The following is a 20,691-nucleotide window of genomic DNA, read 5'->3' as shown; positions in this document are numbered from 1 at the left end:
TTATTCCATAAAAACCACCCATTTAAAGCACACAATTCAATGATTTTTTAGTATATTCACAAGGTGGCATGACAATCACTGCAATCTAATTTCAGAATGTTTTCATCATCCCCCAAAGAAACCTTATACCCCTCAGCAGCCCCTCCCCATTCTCACCCCTTAACCTCAGCACCTACTAATCTACTTCCCGTCTCTATGGATTTGCCTTTCCTTGACATTTCATATAAATGGAATCAAACAATATGTGGTCTTTTGTGATTGGCTTCTTTCTCTTAGCATAATGTTTTCAAGGTTCATCCATGGTGTATCAATATGGGTACCTCATTCCTTTTTATTGCTGAATAATATCCCACTGTATGAAGAGCCCACATTTTATTTATCCATTTATCAGCGCACAGACATTTGGGTTGTTTTCACTGTTTGGCTACTATAAATAATGCTCCTATGAACATTCATGTATAAATTTTGTATGGATGTATGCTTAATTTCTCTCGGGTATATGCCTCAGAGGGGAAATGCTGAGACATGGAAACTCTGTTTAATGTTTTGAAGAACTACCAAACTGTTTTCCAAAGCAATTGTACCCTTTTACATTCTCCCCAGCCAACGTCTGAGGGTTCCAACATGAGATTTATCCACACAGCCACTTACCCAACGTGTGAAGAGCGTCCACATCCTCACCAACACTTGTTGTTATCTGTCCTTTTATTCCAGGGAGTGTGAAGTGGTATCTCACTGTGTTTGGTTTGTACTTCCTCATGTCTAACGATGCTGAGCACCTTTTCATGTGCTTATTGGCCAATTGTACATCTTCTTTGGAGAAGCGTCCATTTAAATCATTCGCCCATTTTTAAAGTCAGTTGTGTTTTTATTCTTGAGTTGTAAGAGTTCTTTGTATATTTTAGATATAAGCCCCTTATCAGATATATAACGTGCAGATACTTTCTCCCATTCTGTGAACTGTCTTCGCACTTTCTTGATAGTATGGTTTGCAGCACACATGTTTTTACTCTAGATGAAATCCAATTTATTTATTTTTTTCTTTTATTGATATCATTTGTGTTTTGGTGTTATGTCTAAAAAATCACGCCTAACCCAAGGCCATGAAGATTTACTCATATTTTCTCCTATAAGAGACTAAAGTTTTAGCTTCCACATTTAAGTTCATTATCTATTTTGAGTTCTTTTGTATATGGAGGTAGGTAGGTTCAACTTCATTCTTTTGTATGTTGATATTCAGTTGTCCCAGCATTTGCTGAAAAGGCTATTTTTCCCATTGAATTGTCTTGGCATCTTTGTCAAAAATCAATTGCTCGTAAAATAGTGGTAGTGAGTCTAGTTTTAGACACGCTGAACTTGAGGTACCTGGGCTCTGTCTTCTTGGGAATAAGCTACATATGTGGATAACCATGTCTTCTACTCACAGCCCAGGAATCAGTGAACTAGATGAAATTCAGTGGATGATTATCCATCTGTGTGATTCACAGTCGCTGCCTCATCACCCACAGATGTGGACACTCTGAGGCATATCACTCTTTGCTCTCATGAAGGGACAAGTTGGCTCTCTTTCTAGCACTGCTCTTCTATTTGGGACTCTTCTCTGATTCAGTGTATTGCTTACACTTCTATTTTGCACAGTGACACAAATCGAGGAGAGCATTTTCCTTCTTCCTAGGAAAGGAAGTCCCTAAAGCTGATCAGTTAGAAATCTCAGCTGGTAGAAGAACATAGCGTCAATGGGTACATTTGATTTTCATCTGTTTATAGGCACCGAGGCTCCAAGGTGTGGTGTTTCTATTTTGTATAAAGGGCTTCAAACGTGTGCCAGGCCCAACAGTTTTCTGTGTTCAGGCCAATGTTAGAGAATTTAAATTTTTAAATTGCTAATGACTTCAGTGGGTCAGAGCTCAGTGAAAGGAAAGCTCTCTAAAGGGCCACTAATTAGAGATAAATCATGAATAACTTGAAGAACCGGAGACATTAAACTAAATTAATGAGAGACTTTCTGAAGACTATTGTTTTCAAGCAACTGAAAAGCCAACTGGATGAAAGAATAAACCAGTAAAAAGAAGTGTAGAAGAACGAAAACAGAAGATAAAAGAGCCTAGCCTAGCCCACTGCAAATGCAAAAAAAATAAATTAAAAAAATTGTGTTGTCCATACCTCTTTTCTGGCACTTTCATCTCAGATGCCCCAGGCTCCCCTTCTTGGCTACATACTACTACCCAAGGCCCAACTTTCACTTGCCCTATCCCTAGTACCACTGTCTTGCATATGGTAGGTACTCAATATCTACCTTTCAAGTAAAAATTTAAGCAGATATGACACGTGAAAATAGATAAATAAGCAGTAGTTATGTATTTATAATACAGAGAAGTCTATACTTTTTTAAAAAAAAAATTCACATTTATTATAGTACATTTAAAATTCTCAAGTATTTTTAAAGTATTCACATTTAGGGAATTCGCTGGAGGTCCAGTGGTCAGAACTTGGCGCTTTCAGTGCTGGGGCCCGGGTTCAATCCCTGGTCGGGGAGCTGAGATCCCACAAGCCATGTGGCTCAGCCAAAAAAAAAAAAAAGTATTCACATTTACTGAAATTATGTTTACATTAAGTATTTAACACCACCTTTATTGTGTAAAATAACTTCCACATGTGTTTACATTGCCTAAACCAATCACCATGTACACGTCTCTCAAAGATAAAAATAATAAGGTCAACATATTGACTTCCAGGGGCTCTTCTAGTTCTAAGATCTAAAAGCCTGTGATCATCATTCCAATTTCTCTTCTGTCCCTACCTCAAAGCTACATAGCAGGGGATTAAGCAAGGATGATTACAACCATGCAAATATGCCCGAGGACAACTGGCAGTCACACTTGTTCACACTTGCCCTCCACTGAAATACTATAAACACTCTTGTCTGGAGTCTGAGTCATCCTCTAAGCTAAGATGGCCACGGTGAACAAGAAAAGGTAAAACACAATTTATTTCCTTAAATATGCTAATCATAGTTCTTTTAAAATCCAAGTCGATCATTTTATTATGTCTGTCCTTACTATGTTTTCCCTTGGTTTTTGGTTAAGTCTTATCTTCTCATACATCTGATAAATTTTTTTTTTTGGAGTTTATTTATTTATTTATTTTTAGCTGTGTTGGGTCCTCATTTCTGTGCGAGGGCTTTCTCTAGCTGCGGCAAGCGGGGGCCGCTCCTCATCGCGGTGCGCGGGCCTCCCACTGCCGCGGCCTCTCCCACTGCGGAGCACAGGCTCCAGACGCGCAGGCCCAGCAGCCGTGGCTCACGGGCCCAGCTGCTCCGCGGCACGTGGGATCCTCCCAGACCAGGGCTCGAACCCGCGTCCCCTGCACCGGCAGGCAGACCCCCAACCACTGCACCACCAGGGAAGCCCCATCTGATAATTTTTGATCGAGTGCCAGTCACTGTATATGAAAACTGTATAGGGCTTCCCTGGTGGCACAGTGGTTAAGAATCCGCCTGCCAATGCAGGGGACATGGGTCCGATCCCTGGCCTGGGAAGATCCCACAACCGCGGAGCAATGAAGCCCGTGCGCCACAACTACTGAGCCTGCGCTCTAGAGCCCATGCTCTGCAACAAGAGAAGCAACGACAGTAAGAAGCCTGAGCACCACAACGAAAAGGAGCCCCCGCTCGCCTCAACTAGAGAAAGCCCATGCGCAGCAACGAAGACACAACACAGCCAAAAATAAAAACAAATAAATTTATTATTAAAAAAAAACTGTATAGATAATTCGCGGCTCCCCTAGGAGGATCTGCTTTTGTTTCTAATGCGCAGGTAGGTCAGGGGTAAAAACCACTCTGGGTCACCTTAATCTAGTTAGATATTGAGATGATTCAAAGCAGTACTCCAGTTCCTCAGAAGGCCAGTCTATGCCTAGTTCACCACTGCCCCTAAGCAGAGCCCTTATGAAAACTGCGGCGTTTACTAGGGCTCCTCCTCCTTGGCAAGGGTGCAAATACCAATTTTTTTTTTAATCTCCCCTGTCCCATGAATCTCCCTAAAGCTCTAACCATCTTCTCAGTTGACAATTTCAGCAATGACAATTGCATCAAGGGAAGAAACGGTGCCCAATGTCGGGCTTACCTGACAACCCTCTACCAAATCTTGGCTCTGCAAATCCTTTCTGCCTTGTAGCTCTCCTATGCCTTCAAACTGATTTTTTCCCCCCTTTGGTGTCTATTTGTATTTTTTTTTAACATCTTTTTTGGAGTATAATTGCTTTACAATGGTGTGTTAGTTTCTGCTTTATAAGAAAGTGAATCAGTTATACATATACATATGTTCCCATATCTCTTCCCTCTTGCATCTCCCTCCCTCCCACCCTCCCTATCCCACCCCTCTAGGTGGTCACAAAGCACCGAGCTGATCTCCCTGGGCTATGTGGCTGCTTCCCCCTAGCTATCTGCTTTATGTTTGGTAGTGTATATATGTCCATGCCACTCTCTCACTTTGTCACAGCTTACCCTTCCCCCTCCCCATATCCTCAAGTCCATTCTCTGGTAGGTCTGTGTCTTTATTCCCGTCTTGCCCCTAGGTTCTTCATGACCACATTTTTTTTTTTTAGATTCCATATATATGTGTTAGCATACAGTATTTGTTTTTCTCTTTCTGACTTACTTCACTCTGTATGACAGACTCTAGGTCCATCCACCTCACTACAAATAACTCAATTTCATTTCTTTTTTTTTTTTTAAAGGAATTCCTTTATTTTTATTATTTATTTATTTATTCATTTATTTTTGGCTGTGTTGGGTCTTCGTTTCTGTGCGAGGGCTTTCTCTAGTTGCAGCAAGCGGGGGCCACTCTTCATCGCGGTGCGCGGGCCTCTCACTATCGCGGCCTCTCTTGTTGCGGAGCACAAGCTCCAGATGCGCAGGCTCAGTAGTTGTAGCTGACGGGCCCAGTTGCTCCGTGGCATGTGGGATCTTCCCAGACCAGGGCTCGAACCCGTGTCCCCTGCATTAGCAGGCAGATTCTCAACCACTGCGCCACCAGGGAAGCCCAATTTCATTTCTTTTTATGGCTGAGTAATATTCCATTGTATATATGTGCCACATCTTCTATATCCATTCATCTGTTGATGGACACTTAGGTTGCTTCCATGTCCTGGCTATTGTAAATAGAGCTGCAATGAACATTCCGGTACATGACACTTTTTGAATTATGGTTTTCTCAGGGTATATGACAAGCAGTGGGATTGCTGGGTCGTACGGTACTTCTACTTTTAGTTTTTTAAGGAACCTCCATACTGTTCTCGATAGTGGCGGTATCAATTTACATTCCCACCAACAGCGCAAGAGGGTTCCCTTTTATCCACACCCTCTCCAGCATTTATTTTTTGTAGATTTTTTGATGATGGCCATTCTGACTGGTGTGAGATGATATCTTATTGTAGTTCTGATTTGCATTTCTCTAATGATTAATGATGTTGACCATTCTTTCATGTGTTTGTTGTCAATCTGTATACCTTCTTTGGCGAAATGTCTATTTAGGTCTTCTGCCCATTTTTGGATTGGGTTTTTTTTTTGATATTGAGCTGCAGGAGCTGCTTGTAAATTTTGCAGATTAATCCTTTGTCAGTTGCTTCATTTGCAAATATTTTCTCCCATTCGGAGGGCTGTCTTTTTATCTTGTTTATGGTTTCCTTTGCTGTGCAAAAGCTTTTAAGTTTCATTAGGTCCCATTTGTTTATTTTTGTTTTTATTTCCATTTCTCTAGGAGGTGGGTCAAAAAGGATCTTGCTGTGATTTATGTCATAGAGTGTTCTGCCTATGTTTTCCTCTAAGAGTTTGATACTGTCTGGCCTTACATTTAGGTCTTTAATCCATTTTGAGTTTATTTTTGTGTATGGTGTTAGAGAGTGTTCTAATTTCATACTTTTACATGTACCTGTCCAGTTCTCCCAGCACCACTTATTGAAGAGGCTATCTTTTCTCCACTGTATATTCTTGCCTCCTTTATCAAAGATAAGGTGACCATATGTGTATGGGTTTATCTCTGGGCTTGCTGTCCTGTTCCATTGATCTATATTTCTGTTTTTGTCCCAGTACCATACTATCTTGATTACTGTAGCTTTGTAGTATAGTCTGAAGTCAGGGAGCCTGATTCCTCCAGCTCCATTTTTCTTTCTCAAGATTGCTTTGGCTATTCAGGGTCTTCTGTGTTTCCTTACAAATTGTGAAATTTTTTGTTCTAGTTCTGTGAAAAATGTCAGTGGTAGTTTGATAGGGATTGCATTGAATCTGTAGATTGCTTTGGGTAGTAATTTCCACAATGTTGATTCTTCCAATCCAAGAACATGGTATATCTCTCCATCTATTTGTATTATCTTTAATTTCTTTCATCAGTGTCTTATAATTTTCTGCATACAGGTCTTTTGTCTCCTTAGGTAGGTTTATTCCTAGGTATTTTATTCTTTTTGTTGCAATGGTAAATGGAAGTGTTTTCCTAATTTCACCTTCAGATATTTCATCATTAGTGTATAGGAGTGCTAGAGATTTCTGTGCATTAATTTTGTATCCTGCTACTTTACCAAATTCATTGATTAGCTCTAGTAGTTTTCTGGTAGCATCTTTAGGATTCTCTGTGTATAGTATCATGTCATCTGCAAACACTGACAGCTTTACTTCTTCTTTTCCAATTTGGATTCCTTTTATTTCTTTTTCTTCTCTGATTGCTGTGGCTAAAACTTCCAAAACTATGTTGAATAATAGTGGTGAGAGTGGGCAACCTTGTCTTGTTCCTGATCTTAGTGGAAATGGTCTCAGTTTTTCACCACTGAGGACGAGGTTGGCTGTGGGTTTGTCATATATGGCCTTTATTATGTTGAGGAAAGTTCCCTCTGTGCCTACTTTCTGGAGGGTTTTTATCATAAATGGGTGTTGAATTTTGTCAAAAGCTTTCTCTGCATCTATTGAGATGATCATATGGTTTTACTCCTTCAATTTGTTAATATGGTGTATCACATTGATTGACTTGCGTATACTGAAGAATCCTTGCATTCCTGGGATAAACCCCACTTGATCATGGTGGATGATCCTTTTATGTGCTGTTGGATTCTGTTTGCTAGTATTTTGTTGAGGATTTTTGCATCTATGTTCATCAGTGATATTGGCCTGTAGTTTTCTTTCTTTGTGACATCTTTGTCTGGTTTTGGTATCAGGGTGATGGTGGCCTCGTAGAATGAGCTTGGGAGTGTTCCTCCCTCTGCTATATTTTGGAAGAGTTTGAGAAGGATAGGTGTTAGCTCTTCTCTAAATGTTTCATAGAATTCGCCTGTGAAGCCATCTGGTCCTGGGCTTCCGTCTGTTGGAAGATTTTTAATCACAGTTTCAATTTCAGTGCTTGTGACTGGTCTGTTCATATTTTCTATTTCTTCCTGGTTCAGTCTCGGAAGGTTGTGCATTTCTAAGAATTTGTCCATTTCTTCCAGGTTGTCCATTTTATTGGCATAGAGTTGCTTGTAGTAATCTCTCATGATCCTTTGTATTTCTGCAGTGTCAGTTGTTACTTCTCCCTTTTCATTTCTAATTCTATTGATTTGAGTCTTCTCCCTTGTTTTCTTGATGAGTCTGGCTAATGGTTTATCAATTTTATCTTCTCAAAGAACCAGCTTTTAGTTTTGATCTTTGCTATTGTTTCCTTCATTTCTTTTTCATTTATTTCTGATCTGATCTTTATGATTTCTTTCCTTCCGCTAACTTTGGGGTTTTTTTGTTCTTCTTTCTCTAATTGCTTTAGGTGTAAGGTTAGGTTGTTTATTTGAGATGTTTCTTGTTTCTTAAGGTAGGATTGTATTGCTATAAACTTCGCTCTTAGAACTGCTTTTGCTGCATTCCATAGGTTTTGGGTCGTCATGTTTTCATTGTCATTTGTTTCTAGGTACTTTTTGATTTCCTCTTTGATTTCTTCAGTGATCTCTTGGTTATTAAGTAGTGTATTGTTTAGCCTCCATGTGTTTGTATTTTTTATAGTTTTTTCCTGTAACTGATATCTAGTCTCATAGCGTTGTGGTTGGAAAAGATACTTGATATGATTTCAATTTTCTTAAGTTTACCAAGGCTTGATTTGTGACCCAAGATATGGTCTATCCTGGAGAATGTTCCATGAGCACTTGAGAAGAATGTGTATTCTGTTGTTTTTGGATGGAATGTCCTATAATATCAATTAAGTCCATGTTGTTTAATGTATCATTTAAAGCTTGTGTTTCCTTATTTTCATTTTGGATGATCTGTCCATTGGTGAAAGTGGGGTGTTAAAGTCCCCTACTATGATTGTGTTACTGTCGATTTCCTCTTTTATGGCTGTTAGTATCTGCCTTATGTATTGGGGTGCTCCTATGTTGGGTGCATAAATATTTGCAATTGTTGTATCTTCTTCTTGGATGGATCCCTTGATCATTATGTACTGTCCTTCTCTGTCTCTTGTAATAGTCTTTATTTTAAAGTCTATTTTGTCTGATATGAGAATGGCTACTCCAGCTTTCTTTTGATTTCCATTTGCATGGAATATCTTTTTCCATCTCCTCACTTTCAGTCTGTATGTGTCCCTAGGTCTGATGTGGGTCTCTTGTAGACAGCACATATACTGGTCTTGTTTTTGTATCCATTCAGCCAGTCTATGTCTTTTCATTGTGATGTTATTTTTTAACTTTTCACCTTTTCTTGCTCTTAATAGGACTAAAACACTGCCAGAAGTAGAACCCCCCAATACAATACAACCTAACGTGTTTAAAACTGAACCAAACGGCAACTTTCTAACATAAATCACTCATAATTTAATTCAAGTCTTCTCTAGTTGGTCTCTACAACTTCTGCAGTTCTGAAATTTGAGTTTTTCCCAGGGGACTAACCAAATTAGGGGATGAAGCAATGTGGAGTGTGAGAAAATAGAGATTAGGCATTACTGCTGACTGACAGAAAACCGTAAAGCCCGAATTCAAACAAAGCATTAATCAAAAGTAATGTCATCATGCACTGTAATCTAAAATCTAACACGCCTTATGGCTGGAGGCATGGAGCTCCCTTCAAAAAATGAGAGAGCTGAAAACTCCTAGGCACAGAGCCTGACACACCACGGATACACAAGGAATGGCAGTCCCTGGTGCCCCTGCTCCTCCTCTCCTGTCTCCCCCTGATCCCTACCTAGAGGTGGGCTGACACTGAATGCAGGCTGAAATTTCAGTATAGTCCAGCTGTCTCACTACAAAGTCTCAGGCTCATTCCCAAGTTTTTGCTGCACTGAATAGGAGGAACTAGGGTTGAGGTCATAAAAATGAACCCACGAATCAAGAGAGCAAATGTTCTTGCCTACTTCTGCCTATAACTAAAGAGGAAACCATGGGTGAAGAAGAGTGAAAAATAAGACCAGAACCGTGAGACAAGAAATCTGAGCTTCATGCCCCTAATACCTCACTGCCTGTGAGGCCTAGGCAAGTGGCCTCTGGAGTCTGTGTCCATTTTCTCATCTGAGAAATAGGGAGCTCATACATTAGTCAACAAACATTTATTGAGCACTTACTACATTCCAAATAAACCAGCCCCAGTCTTGAAACTCAAGCCTAGGTCAGCAGTTCTTAACTGTGGCTGCACACTTAAATAACCTAGAGATCTCAAATGAAACAACAACAAAACCCCTCATCCCAGATTAATGGACTCCCTAAGGTAGGGCCCGGGCATCAGGCGGAGGGTGGGGAAGAGGGCCTTTTCAACTGTTTCTGATGCCCAGTGAGGGTTAAAAACCACTGGACTTAGAGAATTTCTAAGTTTCTGAATCTAACTTTCTTTGGTTTGACAAATGAGTATTTTTTACAGGTCAAAACCCTCCAAAATAAACCAGTTTCATTAATACTTTGGAGGGAGAGTGACCGAGGGGGTGCCTCGACTGTGCTGATAATCCTAGCCCGAGGGGCCACATTGCCTGTAAGTGTCCTCCAGCCTCACAGATGCCTCCTTGGAGTCATATTCAAAAGCCACACTTGTCACGTTATAAGTGAGAATTCTCCCCGAGGGGCAGACAGATGCCTGACTCATGCCATTCTGGATTTGTTCCCTTGGATTAAAGCATTGTTTGGTCATTCATGATTTTTGTCATATCTATTTAACATGAGTGCTATTAGTCTTTTTCTTTAAAATCAACTCACTGGAGCAGTAAGAGAGTATTAGCCCTACTAAATATTAAAACACATTGTAGAACCTCTTTAATCAAAAGCGAGGTATTGACACATGAATAAATGCAGACCAATGGAACATAATAGAAAATCCAGAAATAGGTCAAATTAATTAAATATGACAAAGGACAGAATCTCAAAACACTGGGAGAAAATGGAATTTTAAAATAATTAATTAATTAACTTGGTAGTGCTGGGTCTTAGTTGCAGCAGGGGGCTCCTTAGTTGTGGCTCATGGGCTCCTTAGTTGTCGCTCGCTGGCTCCTTAGTTGTGGCAGGCGGGCTCCTCAGTTGTGGCACATGGGCGCCTTAGTTGCGGCATGTGCGAACTCTTAGTTGCACCATGCATGTGGGATCTAGTTCCCTGACTAGGGATCGAACCTGGACACCCTGCATTGGGAGTGTGGAGTCTTACCCACTGCACCACCAGGGAAGTCCCAGAAAATGAAATTTTTAATAAGGGGTATTGGGATAACTGAAAAACCAGATGGAAAAGGCTAAAATCGGATCCAGCTCTCACACCATATATTTAATTCCAAATGGATCAAAGATTTAAATGTTTGAAAAAGAAAAAAGAAAAGAAACTGTACAACTACTAGAAAAAACATAGGTGAATTCAACCTGGTATCACAGAAAACTTTCGAGCTATGACTGAAAATCAAGAAGCAGTGAGTAAAAAAAAAATTTTTTTTAAAAGAAGTAATCCCCACAAAATCACGTGCATTAAGCACCTAGTCTGCATCATTTCAGCTCCTCCTGCCTTACCTGTTTCGTATTCTAGCCACCCCTGAGGCAACCAGTTTTGCCCGGGCTCTGACCTGTGTCCAGTCCCTGCTGCGGCCCCAGGGGGCTGCCACGTGAGCCCTCTCAGTACCCACTGAGAACATCACCATGTACAGGGGCAATTAATGCCCTGCGGAGCAATCCTTTGCCAAATGGAGACAGTAGCTGATGGATATCACCCCTTCGGCCCCCACAAATATCAATCCTGTGCTCTCCTCCAAACACACAGGAGCCTTCATCTCGGGTACAGTTTTCTGGGGAACCCAGTTAAAATACCACTAATTTGGTGCACTGATTTTCTTCTAATACACAAAAATAAATACTTAATTATAAAAATTTAGAAAGCGCTCATCAGAAGGAGCGTAACTCCCTACTCCTTAAGTGTGAGCTATGAACAGTGACTGTCTTGAAAAGAAGACAGCATGAAAAGGGGAATAAAAGAGTAACTTTACAATGAGGAAACCTGACAAACACTGCTTCAGCCAGGTGATCAAGGTCGACATCCACAGTGATAAATCACGCTGCAGTATGTACCCTCTGTAACATGGAATGGAATGTCACTTTATCTCTGTGATCTTCCTGCCTGAAACTTAACAACCCCAGGCTAACCATGAGAAAAACATGAAATAAATTCCAACAGAAGGGCATCCTACAGTATACCTAAACAAGTACTCCTCAAAATAGTCAAGATCTTCAAAAATTAAAGACAGTCTGAAAAACTATCCACAGCAGAGGGATCTAAGGAGATTTAACAACTAAATGTAATGTGGTATCCTGGATCAGACCTTGGAACAGAAGAAGGACGTTAGGTAAAAACAAGAAAACTTGAATATACTATGGACTTCAGCTGATAACACTGTATCAATATTAGTTTACTAAGTATAACAAATGTACCACGTAAGATATTAATAACAGGGGAAACTATATATGTGGAGAGTGTATGGGAACTCTCTGTACTATCTGCTCAATTTTTCCATAACTCTAAAATTGTTTTAAAATATAAAGTCTATTAATAAAAACAGGAAAAAAAAAGATTTATGAAAAGCATTCCTCCATCCCTGGCAATGGGGCCTGGGATCTGCATTTTGGAAGGACATACACACAGGGATTCCTATGCACATTAAAGTTTGAGAAACCTCAGGGACATCAGAAGTTACAGTGCACAATGTCCTTACAAAGAAAATTCAGGAAAAAAAAATCCATCCACACATCAATAAACAAATCCTGTCTCCTGGTAGTGGTACGGAAACACCAGATGAAAGCACTGTCACCCAGTAATTCATTAACTTATTAAGCACATAATGAAAGAGTTTTCATCTTGGATGCCAGCTTCACTCACTTGGGAGCTGCCTTGAATGTGGTACTTGGAAGGACCCATGACAAGGCAGAATGAATGTCATGATTTACTACTTATTTTATGTACAAGTGGCAGCATCAATATCCACTAAGCATCTACCAACTGCCAGGCACAGCGCTAGGCTCTAGGGACCCAAAAGAGATGGAAACAAGCATAATCCTTTATGAAGTATAGGAGGAAAAAGATAAGTAATTATAAATATAAAAAGTAACAGAGGGACTTTCCTGGCGGTCCAGTGGTTAAGACTCCGTGCTTCCAATGCAGGGGGCATGGGTTCGATCCCTGGTCAGGCAGCTAGGATCCCACATGCCACGCAGTGCAGCCAAAAATAAAATAAAATAAAATAACAGAAGAGGAAATATGGAATGCCACAGAGGCAAATAATCGGGAAGGGCCATCAGCCAGGGTCGGAGTCAAGGACTGCCTCCCTGAGGAAGTGACATTTAAGCTAAGATTTGAAGGCTAAGAACTTAGCAAGGTGAAGAGGAAAAAGAAGTAGCTGAACTCTGGTCAACTCATGAATTAGTCCATCAGACCTTTTCTTACTTAAGGATCCTCTGGAAGAGAATGAAGAAGACAAGATCAGAGCAATAGACACAGCTCCACAGAGAGAGCCCAGAGTGGAGGGCAGCACCCAGAGTGTTTAAGGTGCTGGAAGCTTTACAGAGGGGTCCAGGGCAGATATATGACAAGGGGGAAGGACTGGAGAAGGTGAGTAAGAGGCTTCCAAAACCAAGCCCTAAGGGATGTTGCCCATTTCCCCTAAGACACTCAGAAAACGTGTCACATTGGCTCCCACTGCCCTTTCTGCCACCACCTCCATGACTTTCACAGCTAACTGCTCAACTGCAGTAACTATTTCTTAATCTAAATTTCCCGGTACAATAATCTCCTCTACCCCAAAATAACATGCCTCCTGTTTTGTATTTATTTCAGTAGTTCTATTTTGCCTCTTTTACAGAGAATGGCCCTGAATCATTTTTAGAAGTTGAAGCATCAATAGCAACTGTGGTTTCTAAACCAAAAAATTATCACATATGGTACAGAACTTATATAGCAATCTGACAAAAGGGCAGAATATCTGAAATCAGAATTGTCCCAGATCTTTCCGGGTTCATCTCCTTCACAGACATAACAAATTGAGGTGGGGGAAGTAAACAGCTAACCTTTACTGAACACCGTAAGCCGAGAACTTTCTATGTATTCTCATTTGATCCTCACAAAACCCTGAGAAAGAAGTAGGGTTATCCTCATTTATATTTGAGAAAAGTGTCAGTTCATAAAGGTTAAGTAATTTGCTCAAAGTCAGTCAGCTGGTAAGGAGTGGCTCTGGGGCAGAATCCAGGTCTATTAGACTCTAAAACCCAGGCTGTTTAGAATACAAGGGACAAATGTGGCCTAACTCAATATTATAAAAAGAAAAAGGTCATTCACATTCCTACGTTAAGTCCAAACCCAGAAGCAGAAGATGCCTTTCCCACAGCCTTAAAGACAGAGACAGACAATCCATCTTCAAACACAGGAGCTACAGAGGACTTGAGAACAGGGCTCCCCCCACTGGCAAGCAGATGCAACCACGCCATTTACTTCTGATTCCTTTGCTTTTTGGGAGGGGAACCTCCGATTTAAGACCAGGAATAAAGTTCCTTTCATTAACTTTATCTTTCTCTCTTCTTTGCTTAAAATTTATCAACAGCCTTTGGTTCCAGTAATAATACTATTTTGCTAACTTAAACTTAATCAGAGACGTACCCTAAGATTTATGTCCAGACATTATCATCGTATTATTTACAATGATGAAATCCTAAAAACAAAGCTAACTGTCCCAAACTTGGGGTACTGGTAAATAAATTATGGTATATCATCTGATAGACTATTATGCAGCTATTTTAAATGTTTTCAAAGAACATTTAACGAAGGGGAAATGCATATATGTTGAATGTAAAATGCCCAACACAAATACACAGTATAGTATCAATTTTGTGAAAATGTTACACTTACACGTGAAAAAGATAAAGAGACTATACCCCATGTTTAATGGGTTATCCCTAAACAGCAGGATCAATGCTGATTTTTATTGTCTTCTTTATACTTTCTATGTTTTCAAATTCTCCACATTCAATATATACTACATTTAAACCAGAAAAATAAAAACTGCCACTAGTAGTCATTTCTATGAGGTCTACTCCTTTCAGGCTAAGAAAGAGAAAAAGCTGTTTGCTGAGGGGACCATTGTCCTTCCCACCCCACCCTGACGTCAGCTGGAGGTGCTCTTCTCTAAGTTATCATCACACTATTAAGGCACTTATGACATTCACTCAACTCGGAGTCACCAAGCTTATAGTCTACTGCAAGGTTCAAACCTGGGTAGTATATAGATTACCTTTAAAGGGAAAAAAATCTTCATGTGAAACAATGCCAATTTATTTTCATGTAGCTTATTTATGTGCAATTAGAAAACTAAGTTTAAATTTCTTATGTTTATGTAACTAGATACAAACAAAACTACCAAACCAGCAAAATTCAAAAGGACATTACTTTAATAAAAAGATGTTGTTGCTCATATTAAAAATCATCACCCGCAAGGTAAATATAGTAACGGTACAGGTCTAAAAACAGACAGAACAACAGAAGAGAGCCAAAGGTACACACACAGAAGCGCCACAACCCCATAGCTGGTCTCCCGAACACCTTCCAAAGATACCTGGAGGAATGCTCCCCTGCCCCTTTCCTGCAGCAATAAGCTCTGAGATGTACTTGTGTTAGCTAGTGCTGGCTAACTGTGGGATGTGAAGACTGTGTCTGTGCTTGGGTATCTCATGCTGTACCCTGTAATTGCACTGCATTCTGCAGAACTCCAAATTGATAAAGTGCCCTTGGCCCAGATGAGGTAGTTCCCTGGCACATAACCAGACCTGTGCCATGGTAGGCTGGCCATGCCTTACACACACAAGGCTGGCCCTGGCGGGGGCAGGCAAGCTTTCTGAAGATTGGAGGCAATCCTACTTCAGATGTTACCATGCAGCCCTGGAGAGGATTTTGGGATCTGCATGTTTGTTCTGCCATCCAACTTAGAAAACATTCCTGATACCGCTGCCATATATCTACTAATATAATCAAGTATCTGATCAGCAATTTTGAAGAAAAATGTAATTTTGATCTTTACCTCATATTCCAGACAATTTGAAGAATGAACTTCTGTGAAATTTTACATATAAAAGAGAAAACAACTTAATACTTACCGAACTACTAGACAAACGCTAAAACATAAGAAATGATGGAAAAATCACAAAGAAAATGACTTGATAACATAAAAATCTTAAACTTCTATATATCAAATCTTTAAAAGATAAAAGGCAGAGGGGGAAAACCTTCACAGAAAAGAACCTTCCCAACAGATAAATGACTAAAGTATATAAGCAGAAATATACTGTATACTGCGTATGTGGGCATCTTTGTTTTTAAGTAGAAAAAGGATGCAGAAAGGGATTTAGTAAATTTTTGTAAATCTTTTAGGGATAGAAACTATTTGGGGGAGGGGAGGTTTGGCCCCTTCTACCTCCTTACCACCTAATCCAGTGTCAGGCAACGGTAAGGCCTCGAAAAATGATTTCTGAATGAGATATGAGAATACATAACGTCTCTTAGGAAAAGGGAAATAAGAATTCAGGCAATAGTCTAGAAAACTAAGAAAAACTCAGACACAGCCTTAATTATCCAAGTCAGCAAAACAGTGACTTGGATAATTCACCATGTCCACATATTTTAACAAAACTAAAATATGTGGACATGTGCCTCAAATGTTCAGTTTATTTGTTAGAATGCATCTCTAGCCCTATGTCTTTCTCAGACACTCCTGAAAAGCGTCAGTTTAGAGGCTCCATTTCAGACCATTTTCAAAACGTCATATCTATGTACTCCCATGAGATTATCTAGCAAGAAAAATGTGTCATTTTCATTAAAAAAAATTCAGACTGAACAAAAAAGAAAGTATTTTTCACAGATGAGCCACATTGCTTATAAATATCCAAATCAAATGAATTGACAACAGAGGTAATGATGAACAGATCTCCTCAACTCATTTAGGTCCATTTGCAAAAGCCATGTACCTCAAGAGGTACATGTAAATATACACATATAGATGTTTAACTACAAACAGTCTGCAACAGAGAACCATGTTAAACTGTTAGCAGCGTTTTAAAAAAAATCTGTGTAAAGAAAAAGGGTAACTGAATGACTCATTTTGGAAAAAGTATTTAAAAACTTTCATTTCTATATCCATGCCTTGTCATTTGATCCCCCAAAATGGGATCTGAGAATACTATTATGTCATTATTGATCAAAAAATGAAATGTTCTATTCAAGTGGGCCAAGAAAGGGGGAATTTGTATCAAATAAACAATTAAGGAAATCAAGACAGGAGAAAGAAATGAATATTAAAAGAAGAGAGGAAAGCACCTGCTTCCAAAATCCTCTGCTTTACAGTAATGATCTGCCATTTTTTTCAATTAATTACATATTAAGAGGACATAAAGATTTATTCTTAAAGTTATCTTGATTCTAAGCACATTTCACAAACTAAAATGATCTAATATAGTTATAACACAAAAAAACTGGTGTTGTTATTCTCCACAGCTTCTGTAACCGGGTAGCTTGAGTCTCCTCCGAAATTGAATATTGACTCAAACTGCTCCTAACATGCATACACCAGGGACTTTTACTTCCAGTAAACATGAACTTAGTAAATCAGAACAATCCGCCAGCTGAAAAGAACTAGAAAAGCAAGGAAAAAAACAGAATAAATATCTGCTTGGAGGCCTGGAGGAAGAAGGGCTATCAGAGGCTCAGGGAGGTGAGTTCAGTATTTGGGGCTACTTTCCCCTGGAGATGTCTGCCAACTTTGAAGGGAATCCTAAAAGTGTGGCTTTAGGTTGGAGGGTAAAGGTCCTGGTGAAGAGCTGAACATGAGCACTAAAGGTGAACAGAACAGGCTGGCTCTCGCAAGGACTGAAGCTCAGCTTAGAAACAGCCCAATTCCTTGAGGCTACACGGAAGTGACCCCAGCTTATAAGTGCCCCATTTGTCTGACAAAAGCAAATGTGAATTATCTCTGGAAGAGAAAAACATCTTCTTAGGCCTCAAATTATTTCTACAAACAATTCTGCAAATATAATGTCCAGCACGGAATTAAAAAACAAATACAACTAGGCACAAAAGGAGATAAGACAATATGAATGAAAACCAAGAGAAACAGATGTTGGAAATGACTCACAAATACTGCCATAATTGGACAAACATTGAGATAATTATACATACTACATTCAAGGAGATGAAAGACAATATTGATAATTTTGGCAGACAGCTGGAAACTATAAAAAGAAAAGCAAATGGAAATTAAAGTATCAAAAAATATATAATAACTGAAATTAAACAGTCAATTGATAGGAAAGATAAGTGAGGAGATAACCAGAATGAAGGACAAAGAGACAAACAGAAAACACAGAAGGAAGGTTAAGAAAACACAGAAGGAAGATACAGTGAAATAGCCTAACATGTATAATGATAGCCCCAGAAGGAAAGGTGAGGGAGAATGGGACAGAAGCAGTATTTGAAGTCCTAATGGCTCATGACTTCCAAAACTAATGAGAGACATAAAGACGAAGACTCAAGAAGCCCTAAGTTATAAGTTATAAAAAAAAAAAAAAAAAAATCCATACTAAGGACAGCACAGAAAAAACTGCTGAAAACCAAACACAGAGAACATTTTAAAAGCAGCCAGAGAAAAAGACGACTTTCAAAGAACGGCAGACAAGTTACTTCTCAACAGAAACAATCCAAGTCAGAGACAATGAGGTATCTTTAAAGTGCTAAAAGAAAGCAACGGTAAACCAGGAATTCTGTAACTACTGAAAAGGCCCTTCTAAAATGGAGGAAAATGTTCTAAAATTAGATTGTGGTAAGGGTTTCATAACTGTGAAAATACTAAAAACCACCAAACTGCATACTCTAAATGGGTAAATTTTATGGTATGTGAATTATATCTCAATAAATCTGTTTTTTTTTTCAAATGAAGGATAAATAATGACATTTGCCAACAAACACTGTAAGAATTTGTCACCAGCAGACCTGCACGAGGAATTCTAAAGGGTATTCCTCAGATGGAAAGAAATGATCCCAAATGGAAGACTGGAAGATGACAAAGGTGGCACTGGGGAAAAGATGACCTTTCTGATAAACAGTACTGAATAAATGGTTCTGCTAAATATAAAATTTGACCGCTTTTTCACAAGTTACAGAAAAGTCACAAGTGGACTGCAGATCTTAATTTGAAAGGCAGAACGGTTAGATTTTTAGAAGATGTCATAGGAAACTATCTTCTTGACTTTGGAATAGAACTCCTACAAATTAGGAAGAAAAAGACATGTAAACCCCAAAAGAAAACACTTTCGAACAGGCACTTCATAAAAGAGGATACCAAATAAACATGAAAAGATGTTCAACCTCATCAGTCAGCAAGAAACTGCAATCCGAAACCACAATGGGATACCTCACCAGGATGGCTAAAATGTAAGTGTTGACAAGTGTTGACAAGGACATGGAGCACAAGAACTCTCATACATTTGCTGGTAGGAGTGTAAATTGGTACAAAAACACTTTGGAAACTTGGTGTTATCTCCTAAAGTTGAAGATATGGGTATCTTTTGACCTAGAAGTTCCACTGCTGGGTATATACCCAACAGAAATGAATGTACCAGGAGATATATAAGAGTACTCAAAACAGCATTATTATTAATAGTCCAAAGCTAGAAACAATTCAAATGTCTACCAATACCAGAATAGTTAAATTGTAGTATTTCATACAGTGCAATACTATAGATTAATAAAAATGAACAACGGTTACGACATAATGGATGAATCTCAGAAGCATGCTGAGTGAAGAAGCCGGACACAAAAGAATATATATTTCATTAGTATTTCATTTATATAAAGATCACGAAACAGTCAAAATGAAACGACGGACACTGCAGTTTTTATGGGATATATGTTTGGAAGGTAAAATCACACAGACAAAAGGCAAGGACGTGATTATCCCCAAAAAGTCAGGATTGGGTTACCTCTGGAGAGAGAATTCCGAGCTCCTGGGTGCTGGCAATGTTTTTTCTCGAACTGGTAACCACCAGTCCCCATGGCTGGGTGATAAACCAGTAAGTGGTACATTGCGGGTCTTGCACTTGACCGGCGTGCAAGAAGAAAGGAGACGGGGACAAGAAAAAGGGAGCAAAAGCGGGAAGGCAGCTCCAGGTGGAAGGAAACGACCACTTAACGTGTAAGCTCTGGGCGCTGGCACAGGGAGGCTTCGACCAAGGCTACAGAGCCCCGGGGAGGAAGGCCAGAGGGGCTCCGGGCCGGGCGCGGCCACACCTGCCGCGGGGTCGGCCTCCCCACGCGGCCCCCAGCCCCCACGTGTGCCTCCCGCGAGCTGCAAAGGCCGGCACCGCCCGCTGCTTCCAGAAAGCCGCCCACCCCGACACCCCCAGACCCTCTCACGGTCCCCCACGCCCCCACGGTGCTCCCGAAGCCCGCCCAAAGCTCCGGACGCCGCCCGCCCGGCCTCCCCACGCCCAGGCGCCCGCCGACTCACCTCATTGTCGCTGCCGGGGCGGGCGCGCGGGGCCGGGGGCGCGGCGCGGGGCGCGGGGCGTTAGCGGGGCAGCCGGCCCCGGGCGCGGCGGCTCCGCGTCTCGCTGGGCTGCGGGGGGCAGCGAGGGCTCATCTTCTCGGGGCTGGCGTCCGGGCCGCTAGCTGCGGGGACGGGCTGCGGCGGCGGCGCCTGACAGCTGGGCCCCGGCCCCTGCCATCTTGGCGGGCGCGTGCCCGGGCCGCCGTGTGCGCACGCCGCCGGGGGGAGGGGAGTGGAGGGGAGGGGGCGAGCGTCGCCCGGGTCCCTCCGGCCGGGGGAGCGTGCGCCCGCCCGAGACTCGGGGCGCGGTCCCCGGGCGGGCGCGGCCGGCTGCGAGGCCGCCGACGGAGAGGCGAGAGGGCGCGGGCGGGCGAAGTCAGCCCGCGAGTCGAAACTGAGGGGAGAGCGCGCGCGGCGGCCCAAGCCCGACACAAAAGGCGCGGGGCCCCACCGCCCGCGCCTCCAGGAGAGCCGAGCCGGGGTCTGCGAGGGGCGGGGCGGAACCTCGGGGGGCGGGTCGTGAGGGCCCGGCCGGGCCGCAAGGGGCGGGGCTTCGAAGGAAGGGTGCTCAGTGAGGGGCGGGGAGGAGCGCTGAGAGCGGGGTGGGACTGGCGGATGTGAGAGGGGCGGGGCTTAGAAGAAAGCGCAATCCGTGAGGGGC

The 20,691-nt window shown here is 41.4% G+C and overlaps 1 protein-coding gene across 1 annotated transcript in view; it reads right to left on the bottom strand.

Moving 5' to 3' along the window:
• EVL (Enah/Vasp-like) overlaps positions 1–20,263 on the bottom strand; it is a 159,766-nt gene extending 139,503 nt beyond the window's left edge. The window contains exon 1 of the mRNA XM_057543679.1: positions 19,992–20,263. Coding sequence (XP_057399662.1) covers positions 19,992–19,996 — 5 coding nt within the window. The 5' untranslated portion in view covers positions 19,997–20,263. The remainder of the gene's footprint in view (positions 1–19,991) is intronic.
• Between the last annotated feature and the right edge of the window lie 428 nt (positions 20,264–20,691).

This window comes from Balaenoptera acutorostrata, chromosome 3, assembly GCF_949987535.1.
Source record: "Balaenoptera acutorostrata chromosome 3, mBalAcu1.1, whole genome shotgun sequence".
Taxonomy (NCBI): domain Eukaryota; kingdom Metazoa; phylum Chordata; class Mammalia; order Artiodactyla; family Balaenopteridae; genus Balaenoptera; species Balaenoptera acutorostrata.
Note: the sequence above shows the minus strand (reverse complement) of the source record. Positions and strands in the feature narration are given on the sequence as shown.